This window comes from Triplophysa dalaica, chromosome 20, assembly GCF_015846415.1.
Source record: "Triplophysa dalaica isolate WHDGS20190420 chromosome 20, ASM1584641v1, whole genome shotgun sequence".
Classification (NCBI taxonomy): Eukaryota; Metazoa; Chordata; class Actinopteri; order Cypriniformes; family Nemacheilidae; genus Triplophysa; species Triplophysa dalaica.
The window spans coordinates 13,680,463-13,699,309 of NC_079561.1; the positions used below are offsets into that span (position 1 = coordinate 13,680,463).

The 18,847-nt window shown below is 37.6% G+C and overlaps 1 protein-coding gene across 1 annotated transcript; it reads right to left on the reverse strand.

The window, feature by feature from the left end:
- Window positions 1–264: 264 nt before the first annotated feature.
- Window positions 265–14,194, reverse strand: stxbp3 (syntaxin binding protein 3). Its single transcript, XM_056733185.1, has 19 exons — window positions 14,111–14,194; window positions 12,991–13,040; window positions 12,567–12,648; window positions 12,184–12,260; window positions 11,847–11,919; window positions 11,418–11,518; window positions 11,193–11,338; window positions 11,013–11,106; window positions 8,493–8,617; window positions 8,254–8,352; window positions 7,246–7,297; window positions 7,046–7,111; window positions 6,827–6,907; window positions 6,577–6,712; window positions 6,382–6,488; window positions 4,161–4,265; window positions 2,889–2,974; window positions 1,159–1,307; window positions 265–1,070 (listed from the first exon to the last, which is right to left on the reverse strand). The coding sequence occupies exons 1-19, from the start codon at window positions 14,154–14,156 to the stop codon at window positions 970–972; spliced, it is 1,776 nt and encodes a 591-aa protein (XP_056589163.1). The 5' UTR covers window positions 14,157–14,194; the 3' UTR covers window positions 265–969.
- Between the last annotated feature and the right edge of the window lie 4,653 nt (window positions 14,195–18,847).

Consider the following 18,847-nt stretch of genomic DNA (forward strand, 5'->3'; position numbering starts at 1 on the left):
AATACATCTGCAGTAATCAGAGCTCAGCACAGAAACAACAGAACAATACTTTAATATGAGCTCATGTGTCCTCTGGTCTCTCTTATATGTGGGAAAACATGCTGTTCTGTAGAAAACATGATCTAATTTCCTTTAAGGAAATGTGTATTACGATGCAATTGTTCATATATCAATTAAATGAATCTAAAGGGAACTTGTATTAGATAATATATAGAGACTTGCCGGTGTGTTCATCAAAAGACCAGAGCAACCAACCACACAACACATTATATAGGCAATGCATTTTTTATGTTGAATTAAAACAGATGAAATCAGACAGACCATAGCACACACACTTATATAAACATTACAAAACAATCTGGAAATTGAACCACATCATTCATTCACGTCAGTTGTTCAATTTCAAGCAATGCATATATTACGTTTGTTAAAAACTTTCCTTTGTTCACCCATGGATATGTATGTTATACAGGCAAACCACTCCATTATACCAAGCAGGCAATGAATACTTATGTACATCTCATTAAACAATGTATGAAACAAATACACGAAAAAGTGTTACAGAAAGTCCAGTGTGAGCTTTTCGCTATCACTAGAATAAAGCTTGCAATAAAAAGTCACTAGTGTGTAAAGCACCAGTTATTCTCCTGAAGTCTGTTAGTTTTTAAGTGTCATTCATCAGTATTAATGTGTTACTAAAAATTAGTTTGTCAAACACGAAATCCAGATCGATCCAAAATGGTATCAATGGCTTATGTTTGTATCCCCCATGTTGAATAAAGTATTTGATAAGCCAACCTTAGGATCAAAGTGAGCTTTATACACCTACAATTTCATTTATATTTTTTTTCTCTAATATTTCGAATAAGATTTTTAAGGTATGTTAAGAATTGGTTGAGAAAATGCTTGACAGTTATTGCTGTACAGTCCTGTGTGCGGGAGGGGGTCATGGGGCACTCTGGGAGCTGTTCAAGGCTTGTCCTCCATAATGGTAAAAGTTTCCATGGGCTGTCTGGTCAGATTATAAATGTCCTCAAGTAAACTACATGGAGTAAGGATGTCTGTAGAGCCTTAAGAAAATGAGAAAGAAATGTTTCATTATTTATGTTATTAGCAGGATGATTTCTTGGATCATTGTGGACTTGTAAAGAATCTTACCGATGATGACCTCACAGGATTTATTGGCCTGCGTGACTTCATATGCGCAGCGCATTTCTGAGTAACTGACTCCACCCAAGACGAAGATGATGAGTCGCGAGCCGTTCCTGAGATCATCTGGAGAACTGCCCTTGTGCTTCTGCCGTGCACTGACAAACAAAGAGAACAAGTGAGAAACAACACAAATATCAAGAAAGCGAGATTAAATGTTTTTTATGCTTAGTTCAGGGATCTCAAAGTGGTTCCCCTGTAGTTTAAGAATTAAGTGAATGTTTTAAGCAAACTCAAAGCCTTTTAAAGCAAAGTAATTGCAAACATCTGGCTTTAAAATAAATGTTTTTGACGGATTGAAAATATGTGTTGTCTTATTACCTTACTTCAATCCTTTAAGGCATAAGAGCAAAATAATACAAAATAAAGCCAATAGCTAATCATAGTGTTAGTTTATTCTGCTTAACATGTTTGTTTATTCTCTTTAAAACCTAAGTATGTAATTTCTGTGGAAAAACGATTTTCAGCCAAACTAGATAAGGTCATTTTACAAATAATTAGCATGAAAATGATCACAATATAAAAAACACTATGTGGTTCACTTAAACAGGTCTGAGTTTGCTTTATTTAAAAACAGTGAAAACACCCTAAAACTTCAAGGATCATATCAAGAACAATGAGATCATCAGTGACGTCACTGTTTACTTGATACAGGTGCTTATGGTTAAAAACGACACCACAAAATTTGAGGTTTACAAGTATGTGCCAGGGATGTGTTTCCTAACCAGAGCCGACAGGACCTGACAAACAAAATGCACGAGTATGCATCAGAACTGGACGTGAGAGTGATTTAGGCTGTGAATCAGATAGTGTTTTTTTATATTTGACAGTATCAGTGGGGTCAGGTCACAGGCTCTTGTGTTCAAACCTTTTGAATGTGCACACACACCAAGGGGAAAATCATCAAGCTTGCCTTACCTTACCGCCCTGTGGGCCCAGCCAAACAGAAGAAGAGACAATGCCAAAATTGACCAAAATGTAAATGTTCATATTAAAAATTATGTCTGTCAGAGTAGTTTAAAGGCCAATTTACACAAAGAACGAGAACAATAACACAAACTGTATTACCATCCACACCAAGGCCGATAACGTTATGATTATTTTATGGTGTTAAGTTGTGGTGTGGACTGCTGTAGCCTTAAAAGTGCTGTGTGTAGTTTTTTTAGCAGCAGCTAGCGGTGAGGTTACGAATAGCAACCAACCACTCACAGCACCCCTCCCATGAAAAACAATACGGAGGCTGAGAGAGGATTTAGATGTCGTCCGGTTTTCGCTTCTTTCCAGAAAGAGATAACGTATTTACGAGATGCACTACATAGTGCAGTTTGTCCGTTAAGGGCTACTGTAGAAACAACATGGTGAAACCAATGGAAATGCCCATAGTGTATGTAGAGAAATGGCTCATTCTAAGGTATGAAACACAACGCTTTATAAATCTTTATATGCCTCTGAGGACAGAGTTATTAGGGATGTAACAATATCATCAATGGTTGTTGTATCAATGTATATTATATTGCATTTCTGTCAATAGATTCTCCAAAAACTACACACTGGTCCTTTAAATATAGAATGATTTTCAAAACTGTATTCTTAGTTATTATCCTTAGTGTGAACAGGCCTTTCCTCTGACTGTAAAATGAATTATAATAGACTGAACGAATCAAACTGTTCCACCCTACCTTACAGCACGTGAACCGTTCCATGCTGATGGGCATTCAGACTGGAATGGCCAGTCTTTGATATCCAGTTTATTCTCTATGGCATCCTACCATTCACACACAGAGATAATAAAGTTGATTAAAATAAAATACAGAAAACAACAAGAATTTCATTACAGCTCGTTACACAACTATTACAATAGATAGAAACATTCAGTGTTGCCCACAAAGTCAACACCAATCATTTAAATTCAGGTGGGTGTAAGCTTCTGAAAATAGTTTTGATGTAAAATAATATATATTTATTTTCCAGAAAACGTTTATGTATTTTTAAATCTTCTGGAGGACATTAGTGATTGAAAAAATAAGATGTATTTATGAAACGATAACAATTTACACCAAAACCATTTTCAGAGGTTTTACACCCACATGACTTTAAATGAATGGTGTTGACTTTGTGGGCACTACTGAATGTTTCTATCTATAGTAATAGTTGTGTATGAGTCTCTCGATTGTCCTCAATGTAAAAAGTCAAATATCCAGAAATGCTGAAAAAGCAAAGGCTGTGGAGGACCTGGATAATCTTTCTTAAGATCAGTTGACAGTCTAATGATGCATGACAAACAAGAAACCTTTAAACAACTAGGACTAAACAGACTCTCATTGATTGTTTAGGTAGCATCATACAGTAATAAGAACCAGGGGTGTTTAAACTTTTGGACTGGGCTACTTTTAGAAATCCTATTTTTTTTTCCCCAAAAGTTTCAGCTTTTTCCAGATTCTGCAAGGGGTGTGTAAACTTTTGCATACCACTGTATGTTATATTTTTTAATTTACAGTCAACATTGCAATAGGTTGTTTTTCCAGTGACATTTGAACTGTCAGTCAAGATCTGGGTCGTAATTTCAATGGCTTTTGCCCCGAGTAAAATACACGTACTGTATGTAACTCTGTCTTATTACGGTACATAGAAACTGTCAGCCAATCTCTTAATATCTGTAAGCTGTTCTTTTGTGTGTCTATATGAGTCATATAGGATTAGTTTCTCATTGTCATTGTCACTAAATCGTCACATAGACCGTAAAACTGGTGGACCAAACACATAGGGGCAGGGCCTGACATGTTTCAGCGAATTCCTGGCTCTATTAATACCTCTGCAGCCTTTTGTGCTTTATAATTACTTTTAAAGCAAGATGGTTACTGTCGACATGATTAGGTATACTGGAATGGAATTCAACCATCCAAAATGTATAAAGGCAAGTCTGGAGTATAGAAACTGCGTGTGTTGCTCACCTCCATGACATCTTTGAGAACAGGTGTCCAGCGAGACACTTTATAAGTCTCCTCGTCTGATCGATTCCTTCGGGACTGTTTTCCAGATGAGAAGAAACTTGACGACTGTTGTGAGAGGGAAATAAGGAAAATAACACCACAAATTTTTGTTTGTATCCTTGAGGGACAGTTCATTAAAAAAGTTAAACATATGACTCATTTTTCCTGTTAAATAGAAAATATATTTTGAGAAATGTGGATTTGTGTTCATACAATGGAAATCAAAGGGAACAATGTTGTTTGGTTACCAACTTTCTTAATCTTAAAAAGCTGTCCCCTTACCTGAAGATGTCAGCCTTACAATAAAACAATGTAACCAATTGTTTTCACCATATTAGTAGCACAGATGTCAATATTAATAATCTAATACATACAAAAACATTTCATGCGTCCGATATCAAAAACAGTTCATCCATTAAAATAAAAAACATCCACGTGGTCTCATGGAGCTAAATTAAATACTTATTTAGAACTTTTTTTAGGCTCTTTCCATACACTTTAATCGGTTACATTGGCGATCTTTAACTTGCTTTTACTATGTACTGATTGAAAGACAGCACAACTAAACAGTCTTAGTTTGTGATAACTAATGCAACATAGTTTAGAAAGGTGGGAACGAAGCCCCAGAGAATGAATTGAGAGACTAACCCAATGCAAGGTAAGTCGCTTTGGATAAAAGCATGTGCCAAATGTCTAAATGTATATTAGAACGAGAAACGAGGCTACACTAATCGCATTCAGACACCTGCAGTACAACCTCACGGATATTCTCAGAGACAGCCCTCAGCCACAGTTCCAACCATATATCCTCCAACCATTTGCACAAAAACTTGCATTTCCCCATTAGTCTATTTGCCTACGCAATGATTCAGTTCAGGCAAACTTTAGCACATGACCTCTTTGACAAATATGAAAAGATGATACACAATTGAATACCTTGGAAAATGCCATTTAAGGCTTTTAAATACTTTTTAAGGGGCTTAATTTTCTCTAACTTTATCAATTTTCAATACTTTTTTAGACCCTGCAGACACCCTGATTGATGTAATAAAGCAGCGGTTCTCAAACTTTTCAGATCAAGTACCATCTTTATTAAAATGTGTTGTTCCAAGTACCACCTAATGACCGCCATAGAAAAACATAATAAACACTTAAATTAATAGTAGAGTTGTGAATCTTTCCCTTAACATCCCATCCTCAAATTCCTAAGTATTATTAATAATACAAACACCTTTAAATCACCAGCTCTTTCAAACTAAAGAAGATGTTTTGTCCATGTTTTCAAGTTAGTAAGCAGGAATAGTGGACAAAACACTTTTCTGCAGTGCACTGTTAACTCTTTCCCCGCCAGCCTTTACATTTTTTTATTTTATATTTTCACTAAATTTTGATGGCTCACAGTACAGTGATTTATGGACAAACAATACATCAAATGAAACAACAGGGTCTCTGCTATCAAACAAAAGAAACTGTATTCTTCTATCTTCATTTGTTCGTTTTTTATCACCCCTTGGATGTGGATAGGTTTCTTAAAAAATGCATCACTTTGATTAAATAGCTTAGATAATATTTTTTGGTCAAAGACTCCACCCAGATTACACTAAGAACAATCATTAAAAACAGATCAAATAAATATTTTCTAGGTTCAGAGATTCTAGGTTTTTCCAAAGGTGTGTAACAGCGCCACCTGCTGTACAACAGTACAAACACCGATTGCAGTAATAACTCGTCCTTGGCGGGAACTTTTTTTTTTAATGACGAGATTGCCAATGGCAGGGAAAGAGTTAACAGGGCTCTGTAAACTCTTATAGGGCATTTATTAACTCTGTGAGGACTTGCAGAAAGCATACAAACTTATAATAAAGACAAACAATGTGGAAAGAATATTAAATATAGAAGATAAATAATTACACAATATACTCATACCAGCGTACTTTGAGGTCAAAATGTGTACCTGCTACGCAAAATGCGTACAGGTTGGCAGGTCTGTAGGCTTATTAAACATTTGAAATCATATTTAAAAAACGAAATATTAATTCATATATAGAGTTAAAAACTTTCTGTCATGTAACCTCACTTATCACCGGGGTCTCTTCAAGTACCACTAGTGGTATGCGTACCACAGTTTGAGAACCACTGTGATAAAGCATTGGTGGAGGAGTAGAGACAGAGTCACACATACCGAAGAGAGGATGGGAACTCCAAGATGTTTCCAGTTCAGGACATACTCGCTCTTATCCTCGATCTTCACGTGCTGAATAAGTTTATTCAAATTTTCCTCTGTCGTTCCTGCTCATCACCCACAAATGTATTTATCACTGTTAAATCAATCTGACAGATGTTAGGCAAAAATTGACAAGAGAAGAAAAGCATCTACCGTTGAGACTGAAAATGTAAAGGAGAACAGCTCGGATCTTATCGTTAATGTCATGAGGGTGTAACAGCACAGGAAGCAGTGTCCTCATGGGATCCTTGACCTTCTGACCCTCAGCGTCTGCACCTACAGCCAGATCCTACGTACAAACCACCAATAAAATCTTCATTATATGATCTTATACATCTTTCTATTATGTCATTCAAGTTCAAGCCTCAACTGGACTGAAAAGCCTGGAGTCGGGGGACTCTACCTGTTCAGCTTTGCAGAGTTTTTCCACGTTCAGCTGGAAATGATTCATTAGATCCTCTGCTAAATTTAAGTGGACGGTTTTCTGTGAGAAACAAAGGCAAAAAAATCAGTCATTGACCTTCAGTCATTCAATAGGCATTTAGAGAATCTTAGGCCTTCGATGTGACAACAGAACGCATATGTGACCTTGACCGGTGAATGTCAGGTGATACTCCTTTACCTGAGCAACCTGTTTACGGAAAGCAGGCATCTTCTTCATGAGCTGTGATAGGGCTCCGATTGTGATCTACCAATGAAGGGGAAATATCATATGATCATAAAACCCCTTGTAATAGGCATCTATGACATAGCCACAAGAGAATTTGTAAGTGGACACTGAGATTGTTCACTACTGCAAATTAACTGTAAAAGTATATGTACCTTCCCATCAGCCTGTTGCTTAGAGATTTGCTTCACCAGTTTGGGGATTTGCCTTTGAAACACATACAGCACAAGTTATATACTATTACTTTAGCCTCGTTACGACCATTTTAAGTAGGTCAAGAATTGTTGGGTTTTTGACCTGCGCCTATTGACACAGCAATTAGACAGCATTTAAAGGGATTATTAAAGGGAGAGTTGACCCAAATATGAAAATTCCCTCATCATTTACTCACCCTAATACCAATCTTGATATCTATGTATGTACACAACAGTAATAAAAAAATTACTCCAGGCAAATAAAAAGACAAGTTTGCTTCCTAAGGCCATGTTCACATTTGACTTTTTTTTGACAAGAAAAAGTTGACAATGACGTTTTTTTAGTAAAAAAAAAAAAATGCTTGCAGCATTGTAGTTACAAATAGCCGCCGGCAATGTTCAAAGATAGCATTTGTTTATGAAGGCAGCTTAGAGAAAGGCTTCATAGGCAACGTAACGGAAGACTATTTGATTTATAAACAGAGAGCGTCTTTGCTATAACCCATATTTAAAGACTTCAATACTAATTTCTCGCTAGCAATAAAAGCAAAAAATCAAAATTTATTGAAAATGAAATTAAACTTACGTTTCTACAAAACTATGCTCCAACGGGCGTTTCGGTCGCCATTTTTTTTTATACACCATTATATATACAAGCCTGAGACCAATCACGTTCTATGCATGTTGTTATAGAAACGATAGGTGTCTGTCATTGGTTAGCTGTGAAAAAAGGTCCTCGACATAATGCGTTTTTTCAGAAAAGTTGAAGTTTTTTCAACCTCAAAAGACGCTCTGAGCTGGTGCTTAAAAAAGCGCACAGGACTTTTTTTGAAAACAGCGTTTACCCCACAGGATTATAATGTAAAACAGATGCTAGCAGCTTCTGAAAGGAATTCATGTGCGAACACGGCCTTAGAAGAGTTGGTCGATATACAAGCTGAACTCGAAAATAAAAGCGACTGGACTCACTCAGTGACCTCAGCGATATGCATATGCCGTAATTTTACCCATAATTCATCCTCTTCATTCAGTAAAGCATCTTTTATAGAACCGTCCTTTAATTTGTACCTAAGAGACAACACATAACACAAAAACACCAATGACATAATAAACAAGGTGGTTCCTTAAAACTGGATACATCTGGCCTTTGAGAAAATAACGATTTAAAGTCAACAGCAATTTAAAGTGACTGGTGAAACTTCACGCACTTATAGATGCTGTCCCTGATAGGTATGAGGTCATAAGCCATGGCCTGGTAGGTCAGCTCATGAAGGATTGGGCTTACAGGGTCTAGTGCACGGTCAACGATCAGAAGCTGCGCCTGCGTCTTACCCTGCAGATGAAAGGTGTGACATGTTAGTTTGATAAAAGCCAAAAATCTTAACTATGACGACAAAGGAGCATAAAACAAACTACAGTACAAACAGCAAAGGAATATCCACTATTCCAGTGGTTTTCAAACCTTTGTATTGTAAGGCCTCCTTTGTGTAGGGTGCGTCGCTTTGCACCCCCAAATAAAGCCTTACAATCATAAACTTATCATTTTGTTAACATTTCAGTATGGGGCCAATTCTAACTATTAATTAGTTGTTATTAGCATGCATATTATTGGCATATTGTCTGTTTATTAGTACTTGTAATGCACATACTCTGCATGAATATACTCTAGATCCCTCATCCTACCCAATACCTAAACCTAACAACTACCTTACTAACTATTAATAAGCAGCAAATTAAGAGTCTATTGAGGAAAAAGTCTTAGTTTATGGTTTGTCAACAGCGAGAATTGCCCCCTATAATGAAGTGTGACCAGAATTTTTATCAAAGCAAAAACACATTCAGCTATATACACACTTTTAGTGGCTGGGCTTATTTTCCTGATTGCCAATGTATACAAAAATGTTATAACTAACGCGAATTGATTGCTAGTAACTCATATTCCATGTAAGCACGAAGCAGGGTTGCTAGGTGTGCCAAATTGCAGCATGTACTTACGATAATCTTCATTTTGACTATCATCATGATAGTAGTTTGTAATGCATAACTGTGCATTCACACCGCCTCCGTTGAGAGTTTCAAAGTGGCTGGAAGTCTTTCATTTTCAATGCCAGCCGGCAGCGAGCAGTAACGCGTTTTGGCCGTTGAGAGCATCAAGTAGAGTCAAAATCAGGTCAACTTTATGGTAATGAGCTATGAAGCGGTTGGGCGGCATCCAATTGGAATGGAAAAGTCCACCGCTTGAGAGGATTCCAGAAAGCGCAGCCCTGTAAACTTTGGTGTACGTCAGAGCGCCAGAGCTTCCTCAAATATTTCTACAGCATTGTTGGCAAGGCAGCCAGAGCGATTTTTGAAGCTCTCGATGGCGGCGGTGTGAATATATGAAAAATATGAATATTCCCCAAACTGACTCTTTATATTTCATCTTGAATCATTATGTCTTGCTTTTGAGTATGAGCCCGTGTGCAGAAAGCTACGGTGTATAAAACCTTGAAAAATTATATATGAGCTCTCCAATCACAGAGATGGCGATTCGCACGGGCTTAAGATCACAGACAACCTCTGCAAGTATAACAAATAACTAGAGGTCCCCAGCTAATACTAATCTTGTGCGAAAAGGCTCAGGGCAAATCAAGCGATCTCTAACAAAGCAATAGTGACGCAGTATAAAAATGTTTTACTCACATAAGATTGCTGCACCATTCCTATCGGATCCAATATTCACAGCACTGCTTTTAAATTTAAGTCATTCCAAAAATTCAGTGTTGATCTCTGCCTTGTTCACAAAGGAATCCTCGGGGAAATGAAACGAACAAACGCTTCATGTTTTTCCCACATGAGCAGGAACTTTTTTATAAATAAACTTTAACCCTGCGTTACTAATGTCGGAATCTGAAGGAAGGTTATGCAGCGACTGTATTCTTCTACAACCAGGGGTGGCAAAATAGTTAGCTATCTTTAACGGCATGTTTGTTTATTGCTTGCTCGCTCTATCTGGTTCAACGCAACTTTAGAATTGGCATGCCAGTGTGCGGGGCTTGAGAAGTAGTCGTTGATATTTTTCTATGTAGGCAGAGTTTAACCTATCACTGTCGTCATAGATAGGTGCATTCCAGAACCTGCGGTTCGCTGGGCCTGGTGTCAATAACAGATGTTATCTCAGTAACAAGGGCGTTTTCAGTTCTAACACTTGATGTTCACGTGAATACAATTCCCTCAGATTTAACAAAAGCTCAGGTTAAAATTGTGATTTTAACTCATCACTCCATTAATCCATTTCTTTCACTTTTGCACAAACTGAATAGTCAAAATGTTTTTTTATTTTTATTTGTCTTGCTTTTCAAAACGGTTCATTAAAAAGTGTCATTCCACATTAGGCCTATAAACTAAAAATAGGAATAAACGAAAACTGCTGGATTATTATAGGCTACATTGCAAAATGATTTTAAGAAAAAAAACATCCAATGTAAGCAATTCTGACTGTTGCTGACTGACAACCATATCAGTGCACGTCTCTCCTCCAAACTCCGCCCACAAATGCTGACTGTTTTCTCAGAAGGTGGACTCGTGGCCGAGATGCACAGAACATACTTTGACAAGTTGTTAAGAACAGGGAACTGTGTGCACGCGACCACTGTATGATGTTAAAGGATGTTGCGAGCGGCGGGGCTACTGTCAGTCAGCCTGTTTCAATGACCCTAAAATAGGCTTACTCATTTTGCCACTCTCACCTTTTTTTGCCAGTTGTCATCCAGCTCAAAATGTTGTGCCAGTTTATTATCCACCAGGTTGGCCAACTTCCTTCCATAACCGGGCTCAGAATCTCTGCAGAGAAGCGTATGAAGAGTCCATTTTTGCATTAGCTGTAATTTCAGCACGTGTAAAACGAGAAATCTCATGCTTTACTATACCTCTTATATCGCACTCCAGGGTATTCCTCCAGCGTGGCACAGAGTGAGACGATCTGTTTGGCCAGTTGCTCCAGAGTCTGATCTTTGACCTTGCTGTCAGGGTTGTAGATGTTCTTGAAGGCTTCTGGGACGTCGCAGGTGAACACCTGAACAGGTGACGCAAATGCAATGCAATGAGGTAATTAATTCTATTACTTCCAGAATGCAGAATGCAGAGATGCTCACCTGTGCTTCCAGCGGTAGAAAAGAAACGTTGATCTCTTTACACAATTTAATGTATTTGGCACAGTTTTTCCTCATCTTGTCGAAGAGATCATCAGGACAGTCTGGAATTACAGTTTACAAACAACGTGATTTAAGCTGTAAAAAAGCATTTTAAATATTTTTGGACTCTATTGCTTTGTTTTCTTTTGTCAAAATGTAACATTTTTAATTAAAATGTAACTGTTTAAATGGTTGTTTATACAAGTTTTTCTTTAGCTCAATTTAATAGAGCAACATTAAGATTCCCGGATTCTATTCTTGGATAACACACGTACCTGATAAAAGCTACAATATGACAATTTTTTGACACATGCATGAATGCAAATATGTAATGATTTCTTACATATAAAATTCTTTAGTAGAAAATTTAAAATGAACCAGTGTTCTTACAGTCAGTGAAGTAGATATATGCAGCTTTATACTTGGGTTTTGATTTAAAGTCATCAATGAATAAATCAATACACTGTAAAAAAAAGACACAGGGTTACAGTAAGGTAACTACAGAAAATTTGAACATTCAGAATACAACACTAAACATTAAGTCACCCAGTTTTCAAAGATATATATTTATTATTATTATTTTTATTATTAGGGGACTTTTAAATAAAAATTGCACTAAAAATCACTAACTCGACAGCAAAATTACTGTGCTTTTTTATACACTTTAGGGGCTGTGTCCACCGAGCCGTCTACGTACAAATGGACAATTCACTTTTGGTGTTCTTACCTTGGCAGTGGGGGTCATAAAGTAGACTGCCTTCATTTCAGGAACTGGTTCTCTGCTTTTGTAAAGGTCTTCAACAACTGTAAATAAACCGCTAGAATATGACTTAACAGCAAACTATAAATTATGGCAAAAGTAAAATATTGAAATATAATTTCTGCAGAAAATCCACCCTGAACAATGAAAGGCAACAGATGTTTACAGTCATTCCCATCCTGCATGATTTATGTCTATGCTTTATAAATGTGGATCTGAGAACGCTTCCCTTCTGAATAAGACGGGAAGGAAGAGCGGCCGGCTTACGTCACACAATGAACCTCAAGACTGAAAAAAATACAGATGGTTTGTTTTCCATCTTACACACAGGATGTGCAAATCTCACTCACTTGTGATGCCCTCTGACATGAGATCAGACATTTTGCAGCAGGAGGAAAGAAGGCGGGTGGTGAACTGGTCCAGGATGAGGATCTGTGAGAACAATAACAGCTGACAATTAAGAATCTGCTTGAAACATAAAGACTTTACAAAACCATCTTTAAACGGGTTGCTAAAGAGCTTCCTTTTTTTTCAAAAGTTTTGTATGTATTATTCCTAAAGAAAAGTTATAGATTGCAGCTTTACATATTTCAGTATAGTTGGATTTTTGGTTTCTCTGTTCTGTATGTGCCCTTCTCTAATGCCAATCGTGTCACGCAGACTATGTTTTTAGTACACAAAAGTGGATTTCTACAGAAGCAAATATTACATTGGCTCAAAGGCCTGTCAGTCAAAGCTTAGGGAAATGTAAACTAAAAAACAACCAAGACTGACCTTCCATACTTCTGACTTTTTGCAGTCATCAAAAATGGATTCCTTGATTCCTGTGATAACACATAAATGAAACTTATTTATAACATGATTTTGTTCCTTTAATGCAATGTGGAACAGAAAATCAAGAATATTTTTGCAGAAAATTAATTTCCTCTTATGAGTTTTGCTATAAAAGGGAATGGCAAAGACATTTAAACAACCGTTTGTTTCACATCATTATGACCAGGCATAAACTCAACTTATACATTATGAAAACTATACAGGGTTAATTATATTAGTATAGTCTATAGACTCACCACAGTAACCATAGTATAACCATTAAATGTATAAAAACTACTGGTATACAAATGGCAATCAAACATACAAAAAGACTGCGTTAAGGTATTTTAAATAATTATACATTTTAGCTTTCAAAACAATAAAAGCACATGTGCGCTTGATGCTATTTTTTTCATAGAAACTAGTGAAACTGTCAAAACACACAGTAGAGCGGAAATCATTGGCCTCTTTCCCATCTGCGCACTGCAGATCGAACGGCGTATGACACCTAAATATCGCGAGAGCGATTCCATGGCATAATTTTTAAACGCATTTCCGCCGCGAGTCTCGCAGTACTATGACGTCATATTCATATTGATCTGCGCAACGCCGCAGAAAGTCAAACGCACCTTTCAGCAAACATAAAAACAAGTCATAACATCAAATATACTCCCCCAAGAATTGACCTTTTCTCGGTAAAAACCAGCAACAGCTTCTACAGAAATCTGACAGCGAGCACTAAAACTCAATTGGATAGGCTGACGTTAGCAACAAAGCGACGGAAAAAATGACTAAATGGGATATGCCTGACATTTAAAGTGACAAACACAATTACACGAGACGCACCCATACAGGTATACATACTGCTTTCTAGATAACGACCAAACAAATTTAACAAAAGACAATCAAAAGCGTGCAACTATTTCAACCAAGCACAGATCGTCGCAAACTATCGTGTGTCAGTCTTTAGTAAAGATTCTTTACTATACTTTAAAACATCAGACTATGAGCTGAAAGTAAGCCCAACGATGTGTCTTCAAGAAATGTGCATAAAAAACATCAGATTACTAAATTAACTTACTTTGCCAAACTAGTTTTTTCAAGCCGTGTTCTGTTCCAGTTGCCATCTGAATCGATGCTGCGGCGGCGCTCACGTCATTGGAAAGGAGTGTGTGCACGTGAACGAGCGTTTGTGTGTATCATTTTAGTGGGTTTGAGAATGATCATAATTTTTTTCTATAATATGTATTGATATCTACAATTTATTATATGTTAAAACGTTGTTTTTTATCGTCAGTACGTTTAATGTGATTTATATATCGTATTTGTTGTATTATAAAAAAAATATTAATGATATTCTTCCCAATACAGGCGGTTAAGACTAATACAAAACTCGTTAAGAATCAAAATCACATAAAAATAATCTTTTCTGAATTTAAAATTCCTAAATTGTTAAATAGTTTATTCTTATTTGATAAGAAATGTTGGAACATTAAAAAATAGTCTTGCTACTTAAACTAATAGATTAGTCATCTGTGAAAATAAATTAGATACATTAGAAAATATGTGGTCTATGATCACACAAAACAACTTGCAATACAAAAACTTGTAATAGCTATAACATTAAATACATTTGATTATCAGTGCACTTTATGAAATTTATGGGTAATAAATAAGACAGTATGGAGAAACAATAGCATCAGTTATACAAAGTGGCTTAAAATATAAATAACTATGCATTATTATACGCTGCATTCTTCTCACTAGTTTTCGTTTACACCTGCCTGAAGATGTTTCATTCCCTTTTCTGATTGGCCAGCTAACTTTTATATCTAGTTCTGATTGGTCAGCTATTTAAGTAGGTGGGGCTAGGTTGAATTTTCTGAGATACCTTCAAGAAAAGCTCCAAGTAATTCAGACGAAACAGAAGAAACAACAGAGAGTGCCAAGCTTTTACTTATAAATAAATAAAGGATTTCAGACTGAATTACAAGATGGCAGGCCTTGGAGAATGAAGTGGCTGGTGTTTTTGCTTGGAATAATTTCACAGGTAGATTTATTCACGTTTACTTTATTTAAATTGTAAGATGCACCACAGAAGAGCAAAATGTAGAAAACTGTAATAACTGCAAAAATATATATACTTTTAAGAGTGCTGCCATAAATAAAATATGCTGTTCATGAGACAAATTTTTTATGTAAACGAAAAGAATAAAATCTAATAAAGCTCTTTATTTGTTGTCTTGTTTACAGGTGTCAGGTACTGCTGTGCTGAATGAAACATATCTGAACAAAATCATCACTTTTTTTATGCAATGTTTTTGGTTGTTATAATTTTCTTTAATTACTTTCAGCATTGAAAAACAACACGTTTCACCCATAATTTCTTTTCAGGCAGCACAATGACTGTGAGTATTTTCACGGTGACATCAAAAAGTGCAGTTGTCCGCTGGAGCAGATATGAAGGTGCACAGTCATACAGAGTAACAGCTTCACTCAGAAACTCAGCAGTCCCCGTGGTCTTTGCAACCTTTGGACAGAACACCGTCATGGGCTCTGTTAATTCCCTGACCCCCAACACACTGTACACCTTTCGGTGGAGGCCATTGGAAACCTCAATAACATGCTGGCGGATATTAGTGCGGACGGATCTACTGGTGCGTACTTCCTTAAGAGTAGTGACTATGTATGAGAGGTAATATGTTTTGGTGTGTGAACATTTGTTTTACACAAGCACCATGTCAATTCAGCATTTTGTATTCTTGTAAGATGGTTGTCGGATGTACTGCACATTGCAGAGGGTTAAGATAGAGATGAGAGACATTGTACCTCCCCAGACTTAGTATTTTCTTTCCACAATAGCAATTTGGTTTCTGTTGTGGAATGATGAATATTCATGATGTGTTTAGCTCCTGATGTGCCGACCATCGTGATGGCCTCCTCCAAACAAAGCCAGAACATTACCGTGGAATTCTCCCATTGTATCCGGCGCAACATCCTACATCCTTCGTGCCGAAACCAACGATGGCTCTTTCTTCTTCTCCGAGACCCCTGTACCGAGCTCTCCGGGCACTGTCAGCAACCTCCAGCCCTACACAGGACTACACTCTCAGCGTTATGTCTGTCAACGACGCAGGCAGGAGCCAGCCATCCATCTCCGTGGAGGCAAAGACAGGTATGGTTTTCTCCCATTTCTCCACCCTCATTGACCCAGAGGCCAAAGAAATGATCCATTCATACAGGGACAGAGTTGGCTATTCTCTAACCCTCAGCAGAGCAGTAACATTATCTTTTCATTGAGATTAAAAGAGGAAAGATCAGATAAGCCGCATACAGTGGCTGATCTCAAGGCTTGATTTGTTGCAGCACGCATGGTTTGTGAAATAAGTTTCTCACGCATGTATCTGTAAGTAACATTATCCGGCTTTGCTCTGCAGGTAAAATATGAGACGAAGAGCAATGACAACAGGGCGGTCCCGCTCAAGGGGTTTGGGCTCAGAAAACATCTTTCCGTTTGTGCTCAGCAGCTTTGTGCTTTTGTTTAGGTTGCACGCTGAGAAGGTCACACGGAACTTACAGAGGAAGGGACCTATTGCTCAGAAGAGTCTCATTTTGAAACCATATCACTTACAAATATGCATAGAGTTACGTCATGATACAGTTTACAAGATGACAATGGGATGGGAGAGTTATCTTTGATGCACTTAAGCCATCTGAGATGAAAACTATTGCATAAATTTATCAAGTAGAAACTTAAAACTAAGCATAGATAAGCAGAACACAAGACCAGTGATAATTTAAGAAGAAATTGTGGATGAACCTGGAACTAAAATAAGTAACAATGTCACAACCAATAGGGATAGGGAAGGGAATGAATGTAAAAGAAAAGAAAAGAAAAGAAAGGGAAAGTAGAAAAAGGAAATGGACGAATGTAAAAGAATAGAAATAGAAGGGAAAGGTTATGGAACAGAACAAGTGAGGGGAAGTGAACTGGTGGAAGGAGGAAAGGAATGAAAATGAAGGGATGGGGAAAAGAAAAAGAAAAAAGAGCCAAGGGAATGTGAAGTGATGGAAAAAAGAAATGGCAAAAAGATAAGAGTCGAAAAAAGAAGAGATCAGGGAAAGCAAGGCAAGGGACGAGACGAGGGAAGAGAAGAGAAGAGATGGGATCATGGGATGGGATGAGATGAGCTTCTATAGAAGGAAGAAAGTAAAGAAGGGAAGGAAAAGCAAATTAAAACTAAAAAAACAAAGGAAGGAATGGGAAGTGAATTGATGGAATGGGGAAAGGAACGGAAGGAAAGGAGATGAAAGAAAAGCAAAAGGAATGAGTGCAATTGAGAGGTAATTTTAATGTAAACAACATCTATAACAACACTTAGGATTTATTCCTCAGCAAAGATTCATCCATCCGTTCTTCAAAGCTGCTTATCATCTGTAGAGTTGTCGGGCTGGAGCTTAGCAGCCCACTGCAGAATCTTGGGCCACATGCTGAGCCTACAAATCTTAGTCTGTAAATATCTTTCACCACATTTCTCTCTTTTTCTGTGGCCCACAGTCCTCTCTGCTCCTCAGTTCAACACCAGTTCTCCCAGTAACAGCAGCATCCTGGTGAGGTGGGAACTAGTGACTCATGCTGCCCTCTACAGTCTCAGCATCACCAAGGACGGCTCGTACACACAGAACCGCCTCAACACCACAGAGACTCTGGTAGCTTTTGAAAACCTGGATCCTGGAACAATTTACTGTATGAAAGGAAATGCCTGGAGTCCTGAAAATATCCCTGGAGATGACTTCAACGTCTGTCAGATCACTCGTAAGAGAAAGAGTTCCCTTAATTATCTTTCCTTGAACATAAGTTTGTGTTGAGAGATGAAAAGACAGGAAAACATTCACATCGTCTGTGTCTCCATAGGTCCTCCCAGCACTCAGATCACTGAGATGGTGGTGTCCAGCGTCTCTGTGGCTAGTATTGTGGTGTCATGGGTTCCAGCCCAGGGTGCACAGCAATATATTGCTTTGAGTTCATCCGGCCAGAACTGTTCCTCGACCAGTAACTCATGCACTCTGAGCGCTCTGGCTTGTGGAGTAACACATTTGGTTGAAGTGACCGCTATCAACCAAGCCGGACCCAGTGTCCCCTCACAGCCAGTGCAGTTAATTTCTTGTGAGTGCAAATATTCACATACATACAGTACACAAACATAATGATAAAATCGTTGGGATCACTTTCAGAGCGATTGTTTTGAACACTTAAAAAAGGTGCTTCAAAAGGTTCTTCAATGCCATAGAACATCAGAAGACCATTTCTATTTCACAAAAGGTTCTTTGGGGCGAAAGAAAGTTCTTCAGCTTATAAAAAAGCTCCAAAAAGTGCATCCATCTATCCAAGAACTACCGCTCCGTGGTCTTAAGAGAATTATTTCAGAAACTGTCTATATTGACAGCGCTATTAATGTTGATGTCTTCTGGTATCCCTTGGATGCCTCTGAACATGAGGCTTGTTTTTCCGGCAAATGACGCAGGCATTTCCAGTAAGTTCCAGTGATGTCACCATCATTTGCCGGAAAAACAAGCTCTGGTCTTTGATCGATGGATGCACTTTTTGGAGCTTCTAAAAAGGTGACGCTCATGCTCTCCCATTCTACCTCTTGGAAGTAAAATGAATGTGGTTTTATAACTTTGAATGCATTATTTTTCAAGAAAATCATATTCAGTAAGGATGCCAGTAAGGGTGAGTAAAACATGGGGACATTTTTTTTTCTTGACGGAAATATCCCTTTAAGCATCTTTATTTTTAAGAGTGAATAATAAAACA